The 20061-nt window shown below is 37.6% G+C and overlaps 1 protein-coding gene across 3 annotated transcripts; it reads right to left on the reverse strand.

The window, feature by feature from the left end:
• Positions 1-742: 742 nt before the first annotated feature.
• Positions 743-16885, reverse strand: LOC117916169 (DEAD-box ATP-dependent RNA helicase 37-like). 3 transcript variants are annotated; one of them, XM_034832064.1, is made up of 8 exons: positions 16732-16885; positions 15282-16184; positions 15108-15191; positions 4538-4780; positions 3988-4155; positions 3649-3762; positions 1715-2251; positions 743-1073 (listed from the first exon to the last, which is right to left on the reverse strand). In XM_034832064.1, exons 2-7 carry the CDS (start codon positions 16020-16022, stop codon positions 1763-1765), a joined length of 1839 nt encoding a protein of 612 aa, XP_034687955.1. In that variant the 5' UTR covers positions 16023-16184; positions 16732-16885; the 3' UTR covers positions 743-1073; positions 1715-1762. The 3 variants fall into 3 exon arrangements, 2 of the variants coding, with proteins under 2 accessions (XP_034687955.1, XP_034687956.1); XR_004651519.1 differs by having other exon boundaries at positions 911-1073; positions 1170-2251; XM_034832065.1 differs by lacking the exon at positions 743-1073 and having other exon boundaries at positions 1209-2251; positions 15282-16169.
• Positions 16886-20061: the final 3176 nt, after the last annotated feature.

A 20061-nucleotide genomic window follows, 5' to 3' on the forward strand; every position in this document is an offset into this window, starting at 1 on the left:
CTAAAATGATGAAAAAACAAGTTCTATTTTCTCTCTCATTTAGGGTTTAGGGTTTGAAGTTTGTGTTTAGGATTTAGGATGCTAATCCTGGCTATATTTATTCCTTTGACATGCTAAACATGAGTAACATAAAAACCTTTACTTCGGTTTGGGGAGTGGCGAGGGTGGTGTTGAACTCCTTCGAGAACTCAAAGAAAAAAACAAGCACTTCAACAAAATCAGTAAAACATAAATCCAAGACAACTAAATCTATAACCACACGCTAGAATCTAATCTAAGATGTTTTTCAAAGTGCTTTTGGCACTTTGAAACGACTAGAAAACTCCAAGTAGAACCAAATAGTCTTAGTGGGTGGGTGGAGACAGGAGTGGAGGAGTAATGGTTCCTCGCCCCTCCACATCATTTTCAATCAACATCTTCATAGAATGACATCCCTTTTTCCAAAACTAAAACCCCCCAATAAGCTAATTGCATAAATCGTCCGGCACTTAGATTATATGAAATGTCTCATAATAAGACGTATGAGATGGCTCCGAATTAATGCCCTTTGACAATGATGCAGAACACAGCCTTCTTGATATTTAGGTGGTATAAGATAGAGGGGCGACCCATATCATCCGAGGCTGAGGTTGTGCTCTCTGTCCAAATAAGGCCAAATTCTACCCCGATTGAGATGTGCACTCATTTTCCGCAAACTTCTATTGACAATCACAAAAACTAAAATGCTAAAATACACCAAGCGTTATTGAAACACCGATACCTTTCTCAGAACTTATCAAAAGGGGCCATATCAAATTACAAGGACTGTATGCAAAGAAGCCAAAGGACAAAAGCAAAAATAGAGAATGGTAGTAAACCCCTTATAAAAATAACCCTACCAATCAACTAAGTTATAATAGACATTATTGTGTCATTTTAAGTCCATCCTTAACCAGTCTAAAAAGAAACACAACAAAAAACATTTTAGCATTTGATCCATATACTCCATATCTTCGAGAGAACTATTTCTTTCATTCCAAACAGTCCACAATATGAATAAAGGAGCAGCTTTCCATGCTTTCTTTGTCTACTTCCTACAAAAAAATAAAAATAAATCCATGCAGACTTAAAAAGGCTCCTTTAACAGAAGATGGCATCACCAACTCTAAGTCAAACAATGAGAAAACTACCTGCCACAGAATCCAATGACCTAACATGATATTCTCCTCTTCGTTTCATTAAAACTTATTTACTGAACCAGCTGATCTTATCCTCCCCTGCCCTTTATGATAGGGCGCAGTTTCAGACACCTAAGCTACAGAATCGTTGTACAAAGAGAGTTTTGTATCTTTATTACAACAGCCTTGAAGGACATTTAAAAGGGGAAGAAAATGAAAGAAGCTCTAACTTAGAATGATAGAGGATGAGAGCTTCAACAAACAAACCTCCCACCTCCAAACTGGGTTGAAAAGAATATGATATATGTCGTAAACATAAATATTTGGCCTAAAAAGGCACCATCTCTCCCCCACCCCCAAAGTACATATTCTACAACCCATCACCCACCAAAAACTAACAGCCAAAAACCAAGAGGAGGAAAAAAGAGGACAAAGAAAGCTACATGGTAATCCTTAACCGGTTAGTAAATTTTCTCCTGAAACACTAATGAAAAAACGACAAAAACAAAGTGAAAAAGTAAGCCTATAAAAGAAGTGAAAGAGTTTGCAACAGTTACCTAGACACTATATTTCAGATAAAACTGAGTGCTGTAAAGTGCTGGATATTAGTCCCACGCGCTGGTCACCCCTGAACCATATCCTCCTCCATATCCGCCAGCAGTCCCATATCCAGTGCTGCTGTTGCCTCCGCTATAGTAATCTGTGCCACCCCTATTAAAAGAGGCATCTCTTCGAAAGTCACGGCCACCAAACCGGCCTCCTCCCCCAGAACGACGGTTCCTTCCCACATAAGGAGATCGAGCTGCATAACGTGACAGCCAAGCAGGTACTTCTTGATTTGCTTCTTGCATTAGCTCAGATAAAGCCTTTGCCAATGACGAGTTGTTGTCATTGAAGAATGCAGTCGCTAAACCTGTTTTCCCAGCACGTCCTGTCCTCCCAATTCGGTGGACATAATCATCAATGTCATTTGGTAGGTCAAAGTTGACAACATGCGCAACATGGGGAATATCAAGACCACGGGCTGCCACATCTGTAGCAACCAAAATTGGGGTGACACCGCTTTTAAATGACCTCAATGCCTGTTCTCTTTCCTGCAGACACATAAAAATAAAGAAATAAACAATAAAAAATTTAATATTAAACAGTGCAAGGATTCCAGCTTGGAAAAAGTAAAACATTTTCTACTAGTTAAAAAAGAAATAAGCTAACAAACAATTCACTAGAACCCAAGTATGGGTAAAATGTTTATGAGGCAAAAACACCAAATTCACAGAAATGGGACTATGATCAACATTCAATCTATTAGCAAGCCAACATCAAGAAAACAAACATACCAAGAAGGCCACCTATAAGTTTGACCCTTGTAAGCCGATTAATAAAATTAAAAAATAAAATAAAAAAGTTTGACCACCCTCGTACATACATTTTTGTTTCCATCATACCTCTGAGCAATTAATTTCCTAACTTAAGACACAATAGAACATCCAAATCCAATTCCTCTTCCACAGTACATACCAAAACCTTAAATATTGTAATAGAACATCAAAATCCAATTTTCTACTCCACTATACTCATCCAATGAAAAATGCACCACTGCAACTGAATAATATTGTCCAAATAATTTCATTGTACACTGCCCGATGACCTTGGGGCTATGGTACAGGCTATTCAAACCAGCCCAGTTAGATTGGGTTCTCCTAGAAGCATAAGTGACATGATGAGCATTTCCTTTAGAGGTTTGGGAAGTACTATTAGACGCAAAGTTCTTTGGAATTTGTTATGTAAATCAAAAGAGTTAAAAGAAAAAAGAAAGGAGCAATATTTCCAGTTCATTTGGTAGGAGATGTATTACCCCATAAAGAGTGTTGAGGTATAGGGCCTATAGGCTTATGCAGTATTCTATCAATCTACAGTCCTCCTTGGTATATTGGAGAAGGTTTCTCCACATCTTCTTTTGATCAGACTCTGTAAATTTGGGTAGGATTCCTCAATCCTTTACTTATACTTTTAAATCCGTATGGACCATATCATGAAACAGTTGTTAGTTTCTGATAAAAATTAAAATATAAAATAAAAAATAAAAAATTTATGGAGCCTATGGTAGAATATTTGAGGAAGACAAATAGGTAGGACACAGATATTTTAGAGGAAGTTAAAATGCAAAATATCAAGTCACATAATGAGGGCAGTAGTGAATGATGCCAATACCAAACTCAATGTTCCAATACACCATTTTTTCTTCACTATAAAAAGAAACTAAGTTTGAAAATACTGCTTATGAGCACATATGTTTTAACTCAAAAGCAGATTTGGCCAATAGCAGCAATTCCCAAGCCACATCCTTGCACCTCTCATAACTACAAAATAATGGACCAATAAAATGGCAAAAGGCCTCACCTATAAGTTCAGCAATTCATATCATGCACTATTTGAATCAAAATAGATAACCCAGCATAACAGAATTGGCTAACATTCACATCAAACTCACCTGTTGTGTTCTGTCACCATGAATAGTAGTTGCAGGAAAACCATTCATACACAACCAATGTTCCAGCGAATCAGCACCTTTCTTAGTCTCCACAAAGACTAAAGTCAGATATTGCTGCAATAACAATATCATCAAAAGCAAAAGTCAGAGTTAGATGTCAAAGACCAAGGATCTTCAACAAGAAAAATAATCTTATGTTACTTATACATATTAACCATTCAATTAAAAAAAAAAAAAGAAAAAGAAAGAAAGAAAGAAAAAATCAAATCCGAGTGAAGAACATTAAGAAATTCTGATAGAAGCATAGAAAACTACTGAGTACATTCTCTCCAGTATTACCTTTCCATGGACACCATTTGCCCTCTGCGCATGAAGAAGATCCATGAGATGACTTCTCTTGTCAGTATCATGAACAAACTCAACTCTTTGGACAATTAAGTCAGTACTCGAACCAACTCTTCCAACAGCCAGAAAAACATAATTTGAAAGGAAATCGGAGGCTAGTTTCTGCATGTCAATCCAAAAGTAGCAAATGCATCAAAAATGCAATTTAAATTATTATAAACATAAATTAAGCAGGCTGTTCCAACTCCAAATTGCTTTCATTGTGCATGAAAACAGCATTCAAAACCACTTTCCAGTGCACGCCAAAAGGTAATACATGCAACATAGAATAGTTACACAAAAATAGTTTTTGATTTATAAAAACGAACAGAGTTGAATTCCGTGGAGTCATGGCAGTTTGTGGCTTTTCTCAAATTTAATGCAGTAAAGAGCTAAGAATCCATTCATCTTAAAATTGTACAAAAATTTCTTCTTCTCCAGAAAGTATAAGCATCGCATTAGAAGCATCACAAAATTGGGAATTACCACAAACAGTTAAAAATACCTGTATCTCTTTTGGAAAGGTGGCACTGAACAGCATTGTCTGTCTTACACCCTGCGGAGGCATATCCATTTGTTCCACAATTTTCCTTATTTGCGGTTCAAACCCCATATCCAGCATTCGATCTGCCTCATCTAGAGCTAAATACCTTATCATCTGTAATGAAACTCTTGCCCTCTCGAGCAAATCTACCAACCGTCCAGGAGTCGCCACCAGAATATCAACACCTCTTTCTAGATCCCGCAGCTAGCCAAACATAACATAGCATTAATTAATTAACACAGAAAGCCACAGTAAATAGGAGCAATTCAATTACAGAAATATTAGTTATGAACATTATGTACTCAGGAACAGTACATGAATGTCTGATTTACAAGTCAAGTAACAAAACCAAACATGACTGCAACAATAGTAGTGAAAAAGCATCAGATCAAAAAGAGAACAAAAAGCACCAAGGATCCAAAGAGGAAGTGTATATCACTGCTTTAATATGTGAATCAGTTAAAGGTTTCCCAAGTGAACAAGTACAAGGCCAACAAAATAACACAATGTATCCAATATCAATATGAGGGTTAGACAAAGTGGCTCCAACAAGCAAAAAGCAAAAAACAAAATACAAAATACAAAATACAAAACTAAATTCCATGTAACTCCACCAATTTGTCTCTAACTTCAAATAGTTTAATAGTCCTTAAATGGATGAACTAGATTTAATTGTTACACAAATGCATGTTATACATAGATATTAACATCTCTGTTAATATTTTTTAAAGTTTGATCAATTTTTATTTTTTCCTGTCTCTCAAACATCATTTTAAACAATATCAAAAAAAAAAAAAAAAATTGAATAGAAATCTCTTCTGCTAGAGAAGAATAACATTTCACAATTTGCAGGTTGATCTGCTATCCCAATAGTGCATACCAGAAGACATAACCTAGCAATATCAGAATGCTACACCCATTAAGATCCTTGATTTCAGCCAACTAAACTGACCCTAGTCTCTTGTCATTTTAAAAAGAGAAACTTTTAGGTTTTGTCAATGTATAATAGCAAACTTTTCAACTGCAGCTCCCACTTTCCCAACAATGTATGGTCTTTTTGCATAAGTGATAATTTATTAAAACAAGAAGCTTACAACATGTGCAGTAAATAAATGTAACATGTACCAAAAAGCCCTTAGAAGGTCCACAAAAATAGGGTAGGAGGGCAGAATCTCAGTCATCCTGAAAAACTTGTAGATCCCAAATATTGCTAAGACATGTGCACAAGCCACAAGATTAACAGAACGAATCCCCGACGAAACACATTAAGATTCCTCCAATTTATCTCTTTCCACATTAGTATAGGATGGAAGACAGTTAATTCCCAAAGATGATACCCAGCCTGGGCATTTGCTGTCCAGACACTAACCAAACTAATGTATCCTTCAGGACCACCCATTTGACTCCAAATCTCTGTAAAATTAAACCATATGGTTTGAAGCAATCTTGGGGCAGAAAATAAACATTGAAAAAAGTGAATTGATGCCAATTATTTTTTTTGATAGATAATCACAAATATATTAAAGGGCAAAGGCCACAAAGCATACAGGGAGTATACAAATCAGCCTAAAACAAGAACACAAAAAACAAGCACCCTTACCCACCCTTAAGTGGCCGCCACTCCAAAAAGCCTAAGAGCGAAGAGGACTCCTCTCCAATAAACACCCTAACCCAACTCCACAAGGTACATACAAAAGAATTTTTGAGTTTCTGTATATCTAACACACCTCCCCTAAAAGCTAATCTATTCCTCTCCTTCCAAACCGTCCAAAAAATACACAACGGAATGGAATTCCAAATTTTTTTCCTTTTTTTCCCCACAAAAGAGCCCCTCCAACTGAATAACGCCTCTTTAACTAACTCTGGGAACACCCACTGAACCCCAACAAGGGTAAGGACGATCTCCCATAGGGCCCTTACCACTATACAATGTAAAAGAATGTGATTTACATTTTCCTCTTCACAACCGCACAAAAAACAGCGGTTAGGGAGCTGCCATCCCCGTTTTTGAAGCCTATCCAAGGTGAGAATCTTCCCCCACACGGCTTCCCAAGCAAAAAAGGCCGCTTTGGTTGGGACCTTGTCCACCCAAACGTATTTAGTCGGAAAGGCGCATGCATTGGTAACAGCCAGCACATTGTAGGCAACCTTAACCACATATTTGCCATGACCCCCCACCTTTCCATAGCACAGCGTCCTCCAATGAAGATATCCTGAAGTCCCTGAGCATACTAAGCAATCCTCTAATCAAGTCCAGCTCTCAATCATTAAAATCTCTATGAAATCTAGGATTCCAACCTCCTTGACCAATGCTTGGGTCCCACATCTCATTAACCGTTGCATTCCTGTGAACCGCCAACTCAAAAAGCTGGGGGAAAGTTTGGGACAGCGCCGCGTTGTCACACCACTGGTCAGTCCAGAATTTAACTCTAGCCCCCTTCCCCACCATAAACTTTATGTTATCCCAACACCACTTTGCTTCCTTCATAATCTCCTTCCAAACCCCCACTGCATAAGTTCCGCAGGCTTCTTTATTTCTCCACCCAAAATCTTCCTGACCATATTTCACCCCAATCACCATCTTCCAGAGATTATCCTTTTCAACGGCAAATCTCCATAACCATTTACCCAACAACGCTTTGTTCAAGGGATCAATCTTCCGAATGCCAAGGCCACCCTTCTCATTTTGAGGGCACACCACCTCCCAATTAATTAAGTGGACTTTCCTCTCCAAGCTTCCCCCTCCCCAAAGAAAGTCTCTTTGTAATTTTTTAAGTCTATTTGCAACACTCTTAGGCATTCGAAAGAGGGACATATTGTAAATAGGCAAGCTGGCCAGAGTGCTCTTGATTAAGGTGATATGTCCACCCTTCGATATATTTTGTCTTTTCCACTGGACTAATCTTCTCCTCATTCTCTCTTCCACCCCATCCCATATAGAGATAGCTTTGTGGTGGGCTCCAAGGGGCAGCCCCAAGTAAACAGTGGGCAGCAACCCCACTTTGCACCCAAGCTCCATAGCCATTTCCTCAATTTCTTCCACCTCACCAACCAGAATTAAGACGCTTTTATCTAGATTAATTTTGAGACCGGAAGACGCCTCAAACCAAGCCAAAATCCAGCTTAGAGCGGATAGTTGCTCTTTCCTAGCTTCACAAAAGATGATTGTATCATCAGCAAAAAGAAGATGTGAAACTATCATCTCCTCTTCCCCTCTCCCCCGAATTCTGCATCCTGACAAAAAGCCCCCATCAACCGCCCTTCTTATCAGATTGCTTAGCACTTCCATGCCCAACACAAAGAGATACAGAGAGAGAGAATCTCCTTGCCTTAGCCCCTTGGAATTTGAGAAGAAGCCAGCCGGCATCCCATTGATCATGACTGAAAATTTGGCGATTGAGATGCACCACCAAATCCAGTCCATCCACCGCAACCCAAAACACATTTTAGACAGAACTTTCATGAGAAAATTCCAATTAATGCTGTCATAGGTTTTTTCAATGTCCAATTTGCAGATCAGCCCTTTCTCGTTCCTTTTGTGCCAAAAATCAATCACCTCATTGGCAATAAGTGACGCATCCAAAATCTATTTGCCCCTCACAAAGGCATTTTGATCCCCAGAAACCACCTTGTCTAACACCTTCTTCAGCCTATTCGCCAACACCTTAGCCAAAATCTTGTACAAACTCCCTAACAAACTGATTGGTCGGAAATCTCCCAGGTCTTCAGCCCCTCCTTTCTTAGGGATAAGGACTAAGAAAGTGGAATTGAGGCTTTTGGCAAAAGATCTCTGGTCATAGAATTCTCTAAACAGGTCCATAATCTCCTCCTTCACAAGCTCCCAACTTGATTGCCAAAAAGCAACTATGAAGCCATCTGGGCCTGGAGCTTTATCACCATTCATATCCATTAAGGCAGCGTAAATTTCCTCTTCAGTAAATGGCATCTCCAAGACTACAACTTCACGGGAATTGAGGCGATTAAGGTGCAACCCCTCAATATCCGCTCTCCAGCCTGGCTTTTCTGATAGCAAATGCTAAAAAGCATTCACAATCCTCTCCCTCACCTCCTGGTCCTCAGTCATCCATACTCCATTAATTTTAATTCTATCTAGAAAATTATTCCTTCGGTGAGCATTTGCCATCTTATGGAAAAAGCCAGTGTTCATATCCCCTTCCTTAAGTCACAACTCCCTTGACAATTGTCTCCAGTGGGTCTCTTCCATTAAGACCCATTTTTTAAAGGAGCCCTTGGCTTCTTTTTTCAGCTCAGTTTCTCCTTCAGACAGGCTCCTCTCACTTTCCACCCCGTCCCAGAACTCCACTTGCTGAAGGGCTGAGTTCTTATTGGCTTCCAGCCTACCAAACACCTCCCTGTTCCACACTTTAATTTTTTGCTTCAGCTCCTTCATTTTAGTGGCTAACCTGACACTGGCCCTCCCTCTTACCTCAACCCCCTGCCACCAACCCCGAAGAAGATCCGTAAAACCATCAGTTTTAAGCCACATATTTTCAAACCTAAACGGGGAAGGACCCCTCCTTAACCCACCCCCCATCAACAAGATAGGAAAATGATCTGAGGTAGGTCTGGGCAGCCTACTTTGCACGACCTCATTGACATGATCAAGCCAATTCTGGGTCACCAAGAACCTATCCAATCTGGCCCAAGCCTGATTATTCCTCCCCCCACTCCATGTAAGCACACCCCCTTGCAATGGAAGGTCAATGAACTCTAACTCATCAACAACCTAAGCAAACCTTCTCATTGCACTCGTTAGCCTTCCCTGATTACTTCTTTCCCTCTGGGAAAGGATGACATTGAAGTCACCCCCTAGACACCAAGGATCATCCCAAATGCCTCTAATTGCTCCTATCTCCTCCCACATCCACTCCCTTTACTCTCTAGAGAAAGGCCCATACACACCAGTAAACATCCAAACTAGCCCATCTTCCACGTTCCTCAGCCTACAAGAGATTGAGAAATTTCCCACTTCCATTTCAATCACTTCCAAGGTCCTCTTATCCCAGCAGATCAATAAGCCTCCCGCAGAACCATGGGCATCCAGTGTACCCCAATCAAGAAATCTACCAATGCCCAAGCTTCTCACCAGCCCCTCTGTCATTGCCTGAATTTTGGTCTCCTGGAGACAGAACAAATCCACCCTTTGACTCCTGATCATGGCCTTAATCACCTTTCTTTTTGAACTGTCGTTAGCTCCCTGAACATTCCAACTCAAGAGTCTTAACTTCATTTAACCACCATGATTTGACACCCTCTTACTTGCATTCCACACTTCTATTTCTTCCACCCTCTCATAGTTAATTGAGCATTCTAGTCTTTTCAATTCCCTTTCGAACTTAGATTTTTCTATGAGGTTTTTGTTGTGGACTCTTTCCCTTCTCTTTCGGATTTTAACCAAAAAATCCAAAATTTCTTTCTTCAAACCTTCTGTCGAAAACCCCAAAAACTTACTGAATTTGGCCAACTCACTCTCCTCCCAACTTTCCTCCTCCCATCCCTTTCCTTCTTGTGGCAAAGATGGAACTAAACACAACTCCTTTCCACAAATGTCCTTGCAGCCATTAATAACCTCCGTCAATTCCCAGCAGCTTACATTCTCCTCTTCTAAGGGTCCCGGGGTGAGAAGCATGTGTAAAGGGAATTCCCTCAGGTGAGTCAATCTGTCATCCCCAGAAAGGTCGCAATACTCCCCCAATGGAGTCCGATCGAAAAAGAAAGAAGGAAAAGGTGAGGACCCAGACGCCAACAAACCGCTAGGGTTAGGAGCACACCCGTACCTCGACGCTTCCTCAAATAGGGCGTTGTCGGTCCTTGACCTCTCCACGGAATAGAGCTCCTCCTCAATTTGCTTCCGCCAGCCATCTTTTTCCCAGAAAGGAAAGCCTTCAGCGTCTGGATCCCTCAGATGACTTGGACCAGCCCACATTAGAGGCAAGGCCACCCCAGAGCAGCCCACCAAAGATTGGGATAGGCCTCGGCAGTCATCCATCCCAGCCAGCCCAGGCGCCCCAATGGTCTCCAAGGCCTTTAGCCTCCTAGAGCCCTCTAAAGACGAAGGCCCAAAACGACACGGCCCAACCTTAGGAGCTGAGACTGGATCAAGCCCAACGGGCCCAGAGCCCAAATCAGAGCTTCAAAAAGCCCCAATAGGGCCAAGCATAATGTGCTCCCCTTGCAGGCCTTCCTAGCCCCCCCTGACAATCCAACTGGGCCTCGAGATCGAGCCCAAAGGAGCCCCAGCCCACCTGTCTGCCCCCTCATCCCATCAGCAGACTACAAGTGGGTCTCGATCCTTGCGTCGTCCACCTCTTCGAGCACGCGCTTGGCCGCGCGTGCAGAGACGTCACCCTCAACCTTTTCTTCTACTCCGCTGTTCTTCCCCTTCCTCGCTGCCGGCAGCACTCTCATTACCGGCCTTACCTCCCACCACAGGGTTAGTGAATAACACACCCCTTCGACCCCAATTTCTACCATGCTAGGGATCTCCTTGCCGGTGAGCTTCACCAGGATCCTTGCCCATTGCAACTCCTCCAACCTCTCTGTCTGAGAATCAATCGCTAAAAATCCCCCACACTTCTCCCCTACCTTTCTAAGGGTGTCTCAATCCCATAAAGAGACGGGTAACCCCACGATTCTCACCCATGCCTCATTCTTCTTCTCTCCTTTCAACAGGCACCCCGTCCTAGGGCTCCATTTCTCCAGTCGCAGAAATGACTTCCCTACCAAAATTCCTCCCAGATTTAGAGCTTTTTCGGCTTCAACTACCATCTCAAACTCCAGCAGCACCTTTCCCCTTTCCAACTTAGCCAAACCTAAGTTGCCCTTCAACCCCCAAAATCGTGCCATTTGGTTCCCCCAACTTCTCAAGCCCTCCCCCTTCACTGCCTTTGAATCCCACGAGCCAACAAGGCAATGATCCAACCTCTTTAAGTTTCGGCTGAGGTCCTTGTGGCTTACTTCCACCCTAGCCACTGACCTGCCATTGCGATTTTACAACTTAACCACTTCCGCAAAACTTTTCCCCAAATTGGACACCAACGGCATCGCCTCGTCCTTCTGACTCTCCTTCCTCTCCGTAGCAACACCCAAAGCCCTAAGCGTCTCCACCATAGCAACCCAGCCCCCTTTCCCTCCTCTTCCTTTGGGGATAAAGATGTTGAACCTTTTCTTATCCAGATCCTTGACACCCAAGCGGATGAAGCGTCCCCCCTTATTTTCATCACACAACAGTGAGTAGATCCTCCCTCTTTCCCTCCAATTTCTTACCCATTTGCCTGTTCGTGAGTCCTTGATGCACAGAGCCAAACCTTCCACAAAAAGCCCTAGACTATCCGGACCCAACTTAATCCACGAAGACACCCCTCTTTTCCTTTCCACAATAATGACTTGCATTTTGCCCTTCTTCTTTTCTACCTCGATCTCGAAGATCTTCGACTCCACCTCGAAGCTGCTCTTCCACCGGCTGTTCCGATGCTCCAAGCAACCAATATTTTCTGCACCATCGCTCGCACACAGAACCACTCGCTCTCACTCTCTCTCTCTCCAACCCTCTCTCTCTCGCTCTCCTCCATCGCTATCACTTCTGTTTATGTATTATTTGTAAATTGATGCCAATTATGGGGTAGCTAATATGGAGGAGTTGGCAGTAGAGTTGGGATGTAGGGTAGGAGAGCTTCCATCGACTTGAGTCTAACTTTGGATGCCTTCCTCAAATAAATATCGATATGGGAGAGGTAAAACAAACGTTTTTTAGAACATTGTCAATGTAGAAAAGCCAATATATTTATAAAGGGGGTGGCTCACCTTGATGCGAAGCACGTTATCCAATTTATTCATCTACTGTATATCCTTATTTGCAATCCCTACAAAGATAAGGTTAAGACTAGAGAAGATTCAAAAGATTTTCTATGAGAAGGTGAGGCTTCATAGAAAAAGTTGCATTCCATAAAATTGACGATTGTTTGTATTGATAAGAGCAAGGGGGGCCTAAGCATTAGAAGCCTTTCATTTCTTAATTAGGTTCTCCTTGGAAAGTGGAGTTGGAGATTTGCTTCTAAAGGGGAAGTTTTCACAAATAGATCATAAAGGGAAGTAAGGGAAGAAAGAAGGGGGTTAGCATTACTATGAAGTGAGAGATGGTATAAGGTTGAAGTATGGAAACCTATCAGGAAGGGGAGAGATTTATGGGATAAGACAAGTAAAGGGAGTCACTAGAATTTGTGTTTCTTTAGACACTTAAATGATTAGGAGTTGGGTGTTGTTGAGATATTTTTTCTCAAGATTGCAAGATAAAGTGGTGAGAAAGGAATAAAACAACAAGGTGATTTGGCAGGAGTTGAAGAAAGGAGTTTTTCTATTAAATCCTTTTATTCCATCTTGGAACAGCGAGATTAATTTCCTTCCCATTGGGCATTATTTGGAATTCATGAGTTCTAAGGCAAGCTCTTTTACTTGGGAGGCTAGTTAGGGAGAAATATTGACACTAAATCAACTCCAAAGAAGAGAGTAGTTGCTAGAAAATAGATGTTTTCTTTGTAAAATTGAAATGGAATCAATTGATAGCATTCTTTTTCACTATGCCAAATCAAGGGTTTTATGGTTGTTGATGTTTTCCCTTTTTGACATATATTATGTGTTGCCTTCCATGGTTTAAGAAACTCTTTCAAGCTAGTATTACTTTTTTGTTGGGGGAAAAGAGAAGAAGGTTTGACGAGTCATTTTTCTATGCATTTTTTTGGAAGATTTAGAAGGAAAGAAATTGAAGAACGTTTGAAAACAAGGAGTAACCTAATCATAAGCTGAAGTATTTGTTCCTAAGTAATTCGTTAGCATGGGTTAGGATTTACATTAAAGAAGGTTCAATGTCTTTAATGTATTTTATAGATTGATTGGGATCTTGTTGATGAATAAATGTGTTCAATAGATCATATTCACCTTCGCTGCACCGAAGTCAAGCTCCATGGCAACTTCTATTCGCTTTGTTTGAAATTGTATGGATCCTTTGTTCTATGGTCAAAGTGACTCTCCTAAGTTGGCACAACTCTTTTGTGTAAAGTAAAAAGATAAAGGTTTGGAAAGTCACTCCCCTATGCATCTTTTTGGACAATTTAGAAGGAAATCAATCAAAGGATGTTTGAGAGTAAGAAGCAAATGGTTCAAGCGCTAAAACACACTTTTCTTAGCTCCCTTTGCATACGTCCTCTGTCTTGGTGTATAGTTTCCTTCACTATCATTTATAATATCTTTTTGCTTCCTTATCCAAGAAAAAAAATGGATAGAATATGTTGTTGTGAGAGAGAGTTCTTTTTGTGCTCCTTTTTTTGTGGCTTTGCCATTTTGTGTCAGTAGCATACATCCCATATACTTTAGTGCACTTTTTATTTTATTGTAAATATACAACACTTATTACCTATCAAAAAAATGTATTGAGAGGTCATTAGCCATCATCTTGTGGCAAAACAAAATCATTGGCACACATAGCCTCACCCAACCCACCTTAGTAACCAATATAATGAGGAGCCTGGCTTGGACGAGTCGTTTCCTCATCAGTACTTCTCCATGCTCCTATGAACCATAGATGCTCCTAATAAGCTTGTGCAATTAAGAATCATTCTCCCTATGAACTCCTAGCAACCAATTCCCTCTATATTGCTCAAAAAAGGCTTTCCAAACCCTTTCACATCTCGGCCTACACATCAGATTCCATCCCAGCAAATGGTCTCTCTTCTCTTCCTTTCAACAATTCCCAAGTACAGAAAGTCTCATCGGATGCTCTTAATCCTAGAAGCTACCATCATTGGGATTTTAAAAATGAAAAGAAATGTGTGGCAATTCAACAAAAAAAATTTGCCTTCTTCCCATGGTCTTTTCTCCACCGGAACCCAGTTAAGAAGAAAGATCCCATTTCCACTGCATTCTCACTAAAGGTCTTTTCTCCACTAGAACTATATTAAGAAGAATTTCAAACACTTTCTCAATCAACACCTAATGATTGGATGAAGTAGTATTTCCCACAGAGATGGCAGAGGGATCAAGGGCTGCCTTCTTATGTTTCCAGCATTTGAGAAAACTTTGACACTGGTCATCAAGATTATTTGAATCAGTGTATAATAAACAAAGAGGAGACAAATAGTAAATGACTCATCTACTATGACTTTACTTATTTTGGTATAACAAAGTTGGATAAAAAGTCACAAGCATCAGCTCCAAATCCAAGTTCAGCTTTTTGGGTAGTTTGAAGGGGAAGGGGAAGGGGACAATAAAAGGTGAGCTGGAGGACCTTTATTGCTTTCATGAGCTCAAGGACCTTCAAGCAAAAACTAAAGGCATATAACAACCAAATCCCATTAAAAAAAATGACACTACAAATTCTGCTTGTACAGGAAAAAATCATCAGCTTGTCATGAACTAGACAACTTGTCGTGAATAATGAGCAATAAGTAGGATGATCAAGATGAAGCTGGTTCAGAAAAAATAATAAGTGAAATTCATAGAAGATTAAATATGAAACCTGTTGACTAATTGGTGCTCCTCCATAAGCAACAACCACCTTCACTCCAGTTTGATATGAAAATTTCTTAGCTTCGTCATGTATCTGCAAATTGTACCACAATATTTCAGATTTTCCCACAGTAAAAATTCAACAAAGAGCTCAACATTTAAACAGTCAAGTATTGAGTCCCACCTGGCAAGAGAGCTCCCTTGTAGGAGAAAGAATGAGAGCAAGTGGGTATACTGTACGTGCCCCCCGCGGTGGTCTCTGTGAAGCCTGCCCCTTCATAATCCCACTGATAATCGGAAAGCAAAATGCTGCTGTCTTTCCGGATCCAGTCTGGGCACATGCCATCAGATCTCGCCCTGCCAGGGAAATTGGAATGGCATGCCGCTGCACAGGTGTCGGCTTCACATACTTGCACCTCTTGATATTTTGATTGAGTGCTTCACCCAAGTCAATCTCTGCAAAGGTATTCACTGGAGGAGGCACATTATCCCCACTAGTCTCCACTGGAATATCTTCATAGGCATCAAAGTTAATACCCGTATTCTCTTGCTCACTGAATACCTGTTCTGTATCAACATCATCCCCAAAAGGGTTTACTTCCCGCTCTCTCCCGCGATCCCACCCACCGCTTCTATTATTCCAACCACCTGTGCGGCCACCACTACTGTAACCAGTCTGATTAAAGTCATTCCTGGGACCACCCCACCGATTTCCACTATATCCGGATCGATCATTTGCAGAAGATGGGCCACTGTAAGCTGGTGCTGGTGGCTCTGATGAGGGTGTAAGGTTGCGGAGATGAGGAGGAATGTATGCACCTCTGGTAGGCTTAGCAGCAGTAGCAACCCCGTTACTAGCAGAAGAACCAGCAGCTACATTCTCAGCTGCAGAGTTCACAACAGAATCCGCCCAAGAACTTCGCATGCTCTAACACAATTCCACTCTTATCCTTCTATAATCCACCTAACACTAAACTCAAATTCCTAATCTAATCCAATTTCCACAAACTTCTCCACTACCACACCCAAATAATTCAATTATTCCTTCCCTGTCCCAAAACTTCTCTTCAACCTACAAATCAAAACCCTTTTCAGGGAGAAAAAAATTATCAAACAACTCGATCTCATAACTCAAAATCAAAACAATCATAATTAACAAAATGCAAACAATGCAAATAAATAATAACACAACCAAACATTTAAAAAAAAAACCGATCTGCTATAGAAAGAAAGAAACCGATCTATTCAGAAAATACAGAATGTCAAACAACAAACTAAAGGCAAAATGGTCTTGCCCACTTAAATCTTCATTTGATCCCCGATAAAGCACCAAGGAATAAAAAAACAAAAAAACAAACCAACCCACAATTTTGAATCCCGAAGGAAAAAAATACTCGACTATCCCGGCCATTCCCCTCAGCTGACTCCTCCAATTTGCCCAAACAAACCAAAAATATTAAAAATCAACAAAAAAAACCAAAAACAAAATAAAAGATAAAACATCACGCACTCAACATTTCCCTTTCCTTTTCATCTTTTCTCCTTTCCCTTCCCTCCATTTTCCCACCGTCCAAACATAATGAAAAATAAATAAAAAGAAAAAACAGAAGGCAAGATAAGACATTCAAATACACCTGTACTGTGACCGAGGACGAGGAGGAAACCCTGCGAATGGTGAAGAATCAAAGCAAAATAAAGATCCAAAAACCCTAATCTTTGTTGAGAAGTCACCTTCTTTTCCCCCTTTTTCTCTAAAAATATCTTCCCTTCAGTTTCAAGTTTCTTTTATTTTTCTTTCCCAAGTGGAAAACAAATTGAAAGAGAGAGAGAAAAACCGACTCCGTACGTATTTGTATACCCCTACGGCTACACCTACGCTACCTCCCTCAAATACGACTATACCTATATTTTTTTCTCTCTCTCTCAAATTTATCTGACCTACGTTATAATATAAGCTTATTCCATGATACCAAAATTAAATCATTATGATAAAAATATCCCCTCTTAAATTAATAGAGTCGATCCCAAATTATATCTTTTTCACTTGTATTAAGAGTCTGCTTTGCAATAATTTTGAGAAATGTTTTTAAATTAAAAAACGTTCTTAAAATAATTTAATGTTTGATAAATTTTATAAAACACTTCTAAAATTTTTAAAAGTAATTTACAAAGTGTTTAGAAAAACACTTTAAATAAATTTATCAAAAATACTTTTTTTTTTTTTTTAGATAAAAGGCTTCCACTAAAAATATTTTAATAGAAAAATTATGCAGAAGCATTCTAATGATTTAATTTATTGATAACTTATTGGAATGGATAAGGATATAATTAAGGAAGACTATTAAATTATTAAGGTGGTATTTGTTTTTTTATTAAATAAAAAATATTAAAATATTTAGTTTTTTTATTTAACTAAAAGTAATTCGTTGATATAACAAGTACTTAGAGTTGAATAGAAAAAATAAAAAATAAATATTTTATTATTAAATTATATATATAGTTAACAAACATGAAAAATAAATAAATAAATCTATTTTTATTTAATCATATATATATATAATTGAGGTATGATGCAGGGTAACATAATATAAGGCAATATTTAAATTCCTTATCGAGAATGAAACTTATAAATGAGATAAAAATAATAATAATAATCTCATTTAGGATTGGTAATGACACGAGTTTTTTTTATATTTGTCTCGTTCTATCCATAATAAGAAGGGACAATTGTGTTTTTGACATAATTGGGCCCAAAAATTAAGCTTAGGTCCATATAAGTTGCGTAATTGATGGGGATGATATAAAATATGAAGAGACTAATATGCCCTTTAAAACTATTTTTTATCATAATGTTTAACAAACTTTTTTATCTTAAATTTTTTAAATAATTATTCTGAAAATTTATTATTTTTAGAAAACTAAATTTTTTAAAAACACATTCTATAAATATATCATTTAAAAAAAATTTGACATATTTTTAGTAATTTTTTATATACACGATTTTAAAAATATATATTTTATAAGATGTTTGATTTTTAAATAATAATAATAATAATAATTTATTTTAATTTTTTTAGAAAATGGTGTATTTTTTTTTCAAATCACTAAATTATATTAAATTTTATTGAGGTTTACAAAAGAAATAAAATTTAAATTAAACAGTGAATGTCATTTCTAGAAAGATAAAAAATCCATATCCTTCTCCTCAATTTTTATACTTTCTCTATGTTTTAGGTTTAAACGGTTAATTTATATTAACAAAGCCTTTATTTTTTTGTCTAATTAGATTCAAAACATAATTATTCCTAATAAGAAATATTTAAAATAAAAATAAGTTGTTCTAATACATTTTATGGCACCTCGCGCCCTTTTTTTTCCTTTTTTTTTTTTTTTGAGAGTTGGTATAAATATAAATAAATAAGACGAGTTGGAATGAGGGTGACTCATCCTAAACCTACCATGTTATCATTCATAATTTCATTATATTTTTATAAGTACTTAGAGTTAAATAGAAAAGGTAAAAAATAAATAAATAAATATTTTTTATTGAATTGTACACATAGTTAACAAACATGAAAAGTAGATAAATATTTCTATTTTTATTTAATTATATATATATATATAATTGAGGTGTGATGCAAGGTAACATAATATAAGGCAATATTCAAATTTCTTATTGAGGATGAAACATATAATTGAGATAAAAATAATAATAATAATAATCTCATTTAGGATTGGTAATAACACGAGTTTTTTTTATATATGTCTCGTTCTACCCATAGTAAGAAGGGACAATTGTGTTTTTGACATAGCTGAACCAAAAAATTAAGCTTTGGTCTATATAAGTTGTATAATTAATAGAGATGATATAAAATATGAAGAGGTCAATATACCCTTTAAAATTATTTTTTACCATAATATTTGACAAACTTTATGATCTTAAATTTTTGTAATAATTATTCTGAAAATTTATTATTTTTAGATTTTTTTAAAATATATTCTAAAAATATATCATTTAAAAAAAAATAAATTTAACATATTTTTAGTTATTCATATATATATATATATATATATATATATATATATATATATATATATATATAATTGAGGTGTGATGCAAGGTAACATAATATAAGGCAATATTCAAATTCTTTATCGAGGATGAAACATATAAACGAGATAAAAATAATAATAATAATCCCATCTAGGATTGGTAATGATAGGGATTTTTTATACTTATATTGTTCTTACCATAACAAAGAGGGACAATTATGTTTTAGACATAATCGGGTTCAAAAATTAAGTTTTGGTCTATATAAGTTGCGTAATTAATGGGGATGATATAAAATATGAAGATACCAATTTACCCTTATCAAAATATTTTCTCAAATTTATCATTTATAGTATTAATTATAGTTCGGGGAGAGAAGAGATAGAAATTTTTTTCATATTAATGTAAAGATTAAAATCATATTTCATGTTCTTTTATGTCATTGATATAAATTAAATTCTCATACTTTAGAAACGTCCTAAATTGTTTTTGACATAAGAGGAAAACATTAAAATTGACAAACACAGGATGAAACTTGATACGAACAAATAAATGTTTTTCCACGTAAAAGCATCTAGGTTTGTTTTATGAATTATAGTTTAAATTTGTTTTATAACACAAAAAACATTTGAAAAAAAAAAAAAGTTTTTTTCTAAACAAATTATTGAAAAGAAGAAACAAATCTAAAGTGCTTTTAATAATTCTTTTTAAAATTTGTGAAAACAATTTTTTGAAGATATTAAATTTATATTTTTGCATATAATTTTAAAAATAGAAACCTAGAAGAGTATCATAAAAATACTTTTATTCAGATGGAAAGAGTCCGTTTGATAACTATATTTGAAAATTATTTTTTTTAAGAATAAAAAGCAAAGAAAACATGTTTAATAATAAAAAACAATTTTTTATTTTA

Source organism: Vitis riparia, chromosome 6 (assembly GCF_004353265.1).
Source record: "Vitis riparia cultivar Riparia Gloire de Montpellier isolate 1030 chromosome 6, EGFV_Vit.rip_1.0, whole genome shotgun sequence".
NCBI lineage: Eukaryota > Viridiplantae > Streptophyta > Magnoliopsida > Vitales > Vitaceae > Vitis > Vitis riparia.

What these genes read in the sequence shown, in the direction of transcription:
- LOC117916169 (XM_034832064.1), bottom strand. Translation starts at nt 16,022, where the DNA reads ATGCGAAGTTCTTGGGCGGATTCTGTTGTGAACTCTGCAGCTGAGAAT. An exon ending in GAGCACCAATTAGTCAACAG is followed by an intron (nt 4,781 to 15,107) that starts GTTTCATATTTA and finishes ATGTTTGGCTAG; the next exon opens with CTGCGGGATCTAGAAAGAGG. An exon ending in CAAATGGTGTCCATGGAAAG is followed by an intron (nt 3,763 to 3,987) that starts GTAATACTGGAG and finishes TTGTTATTGCAG; the next exon opens with CAATATCTGACTTTAGTCTT.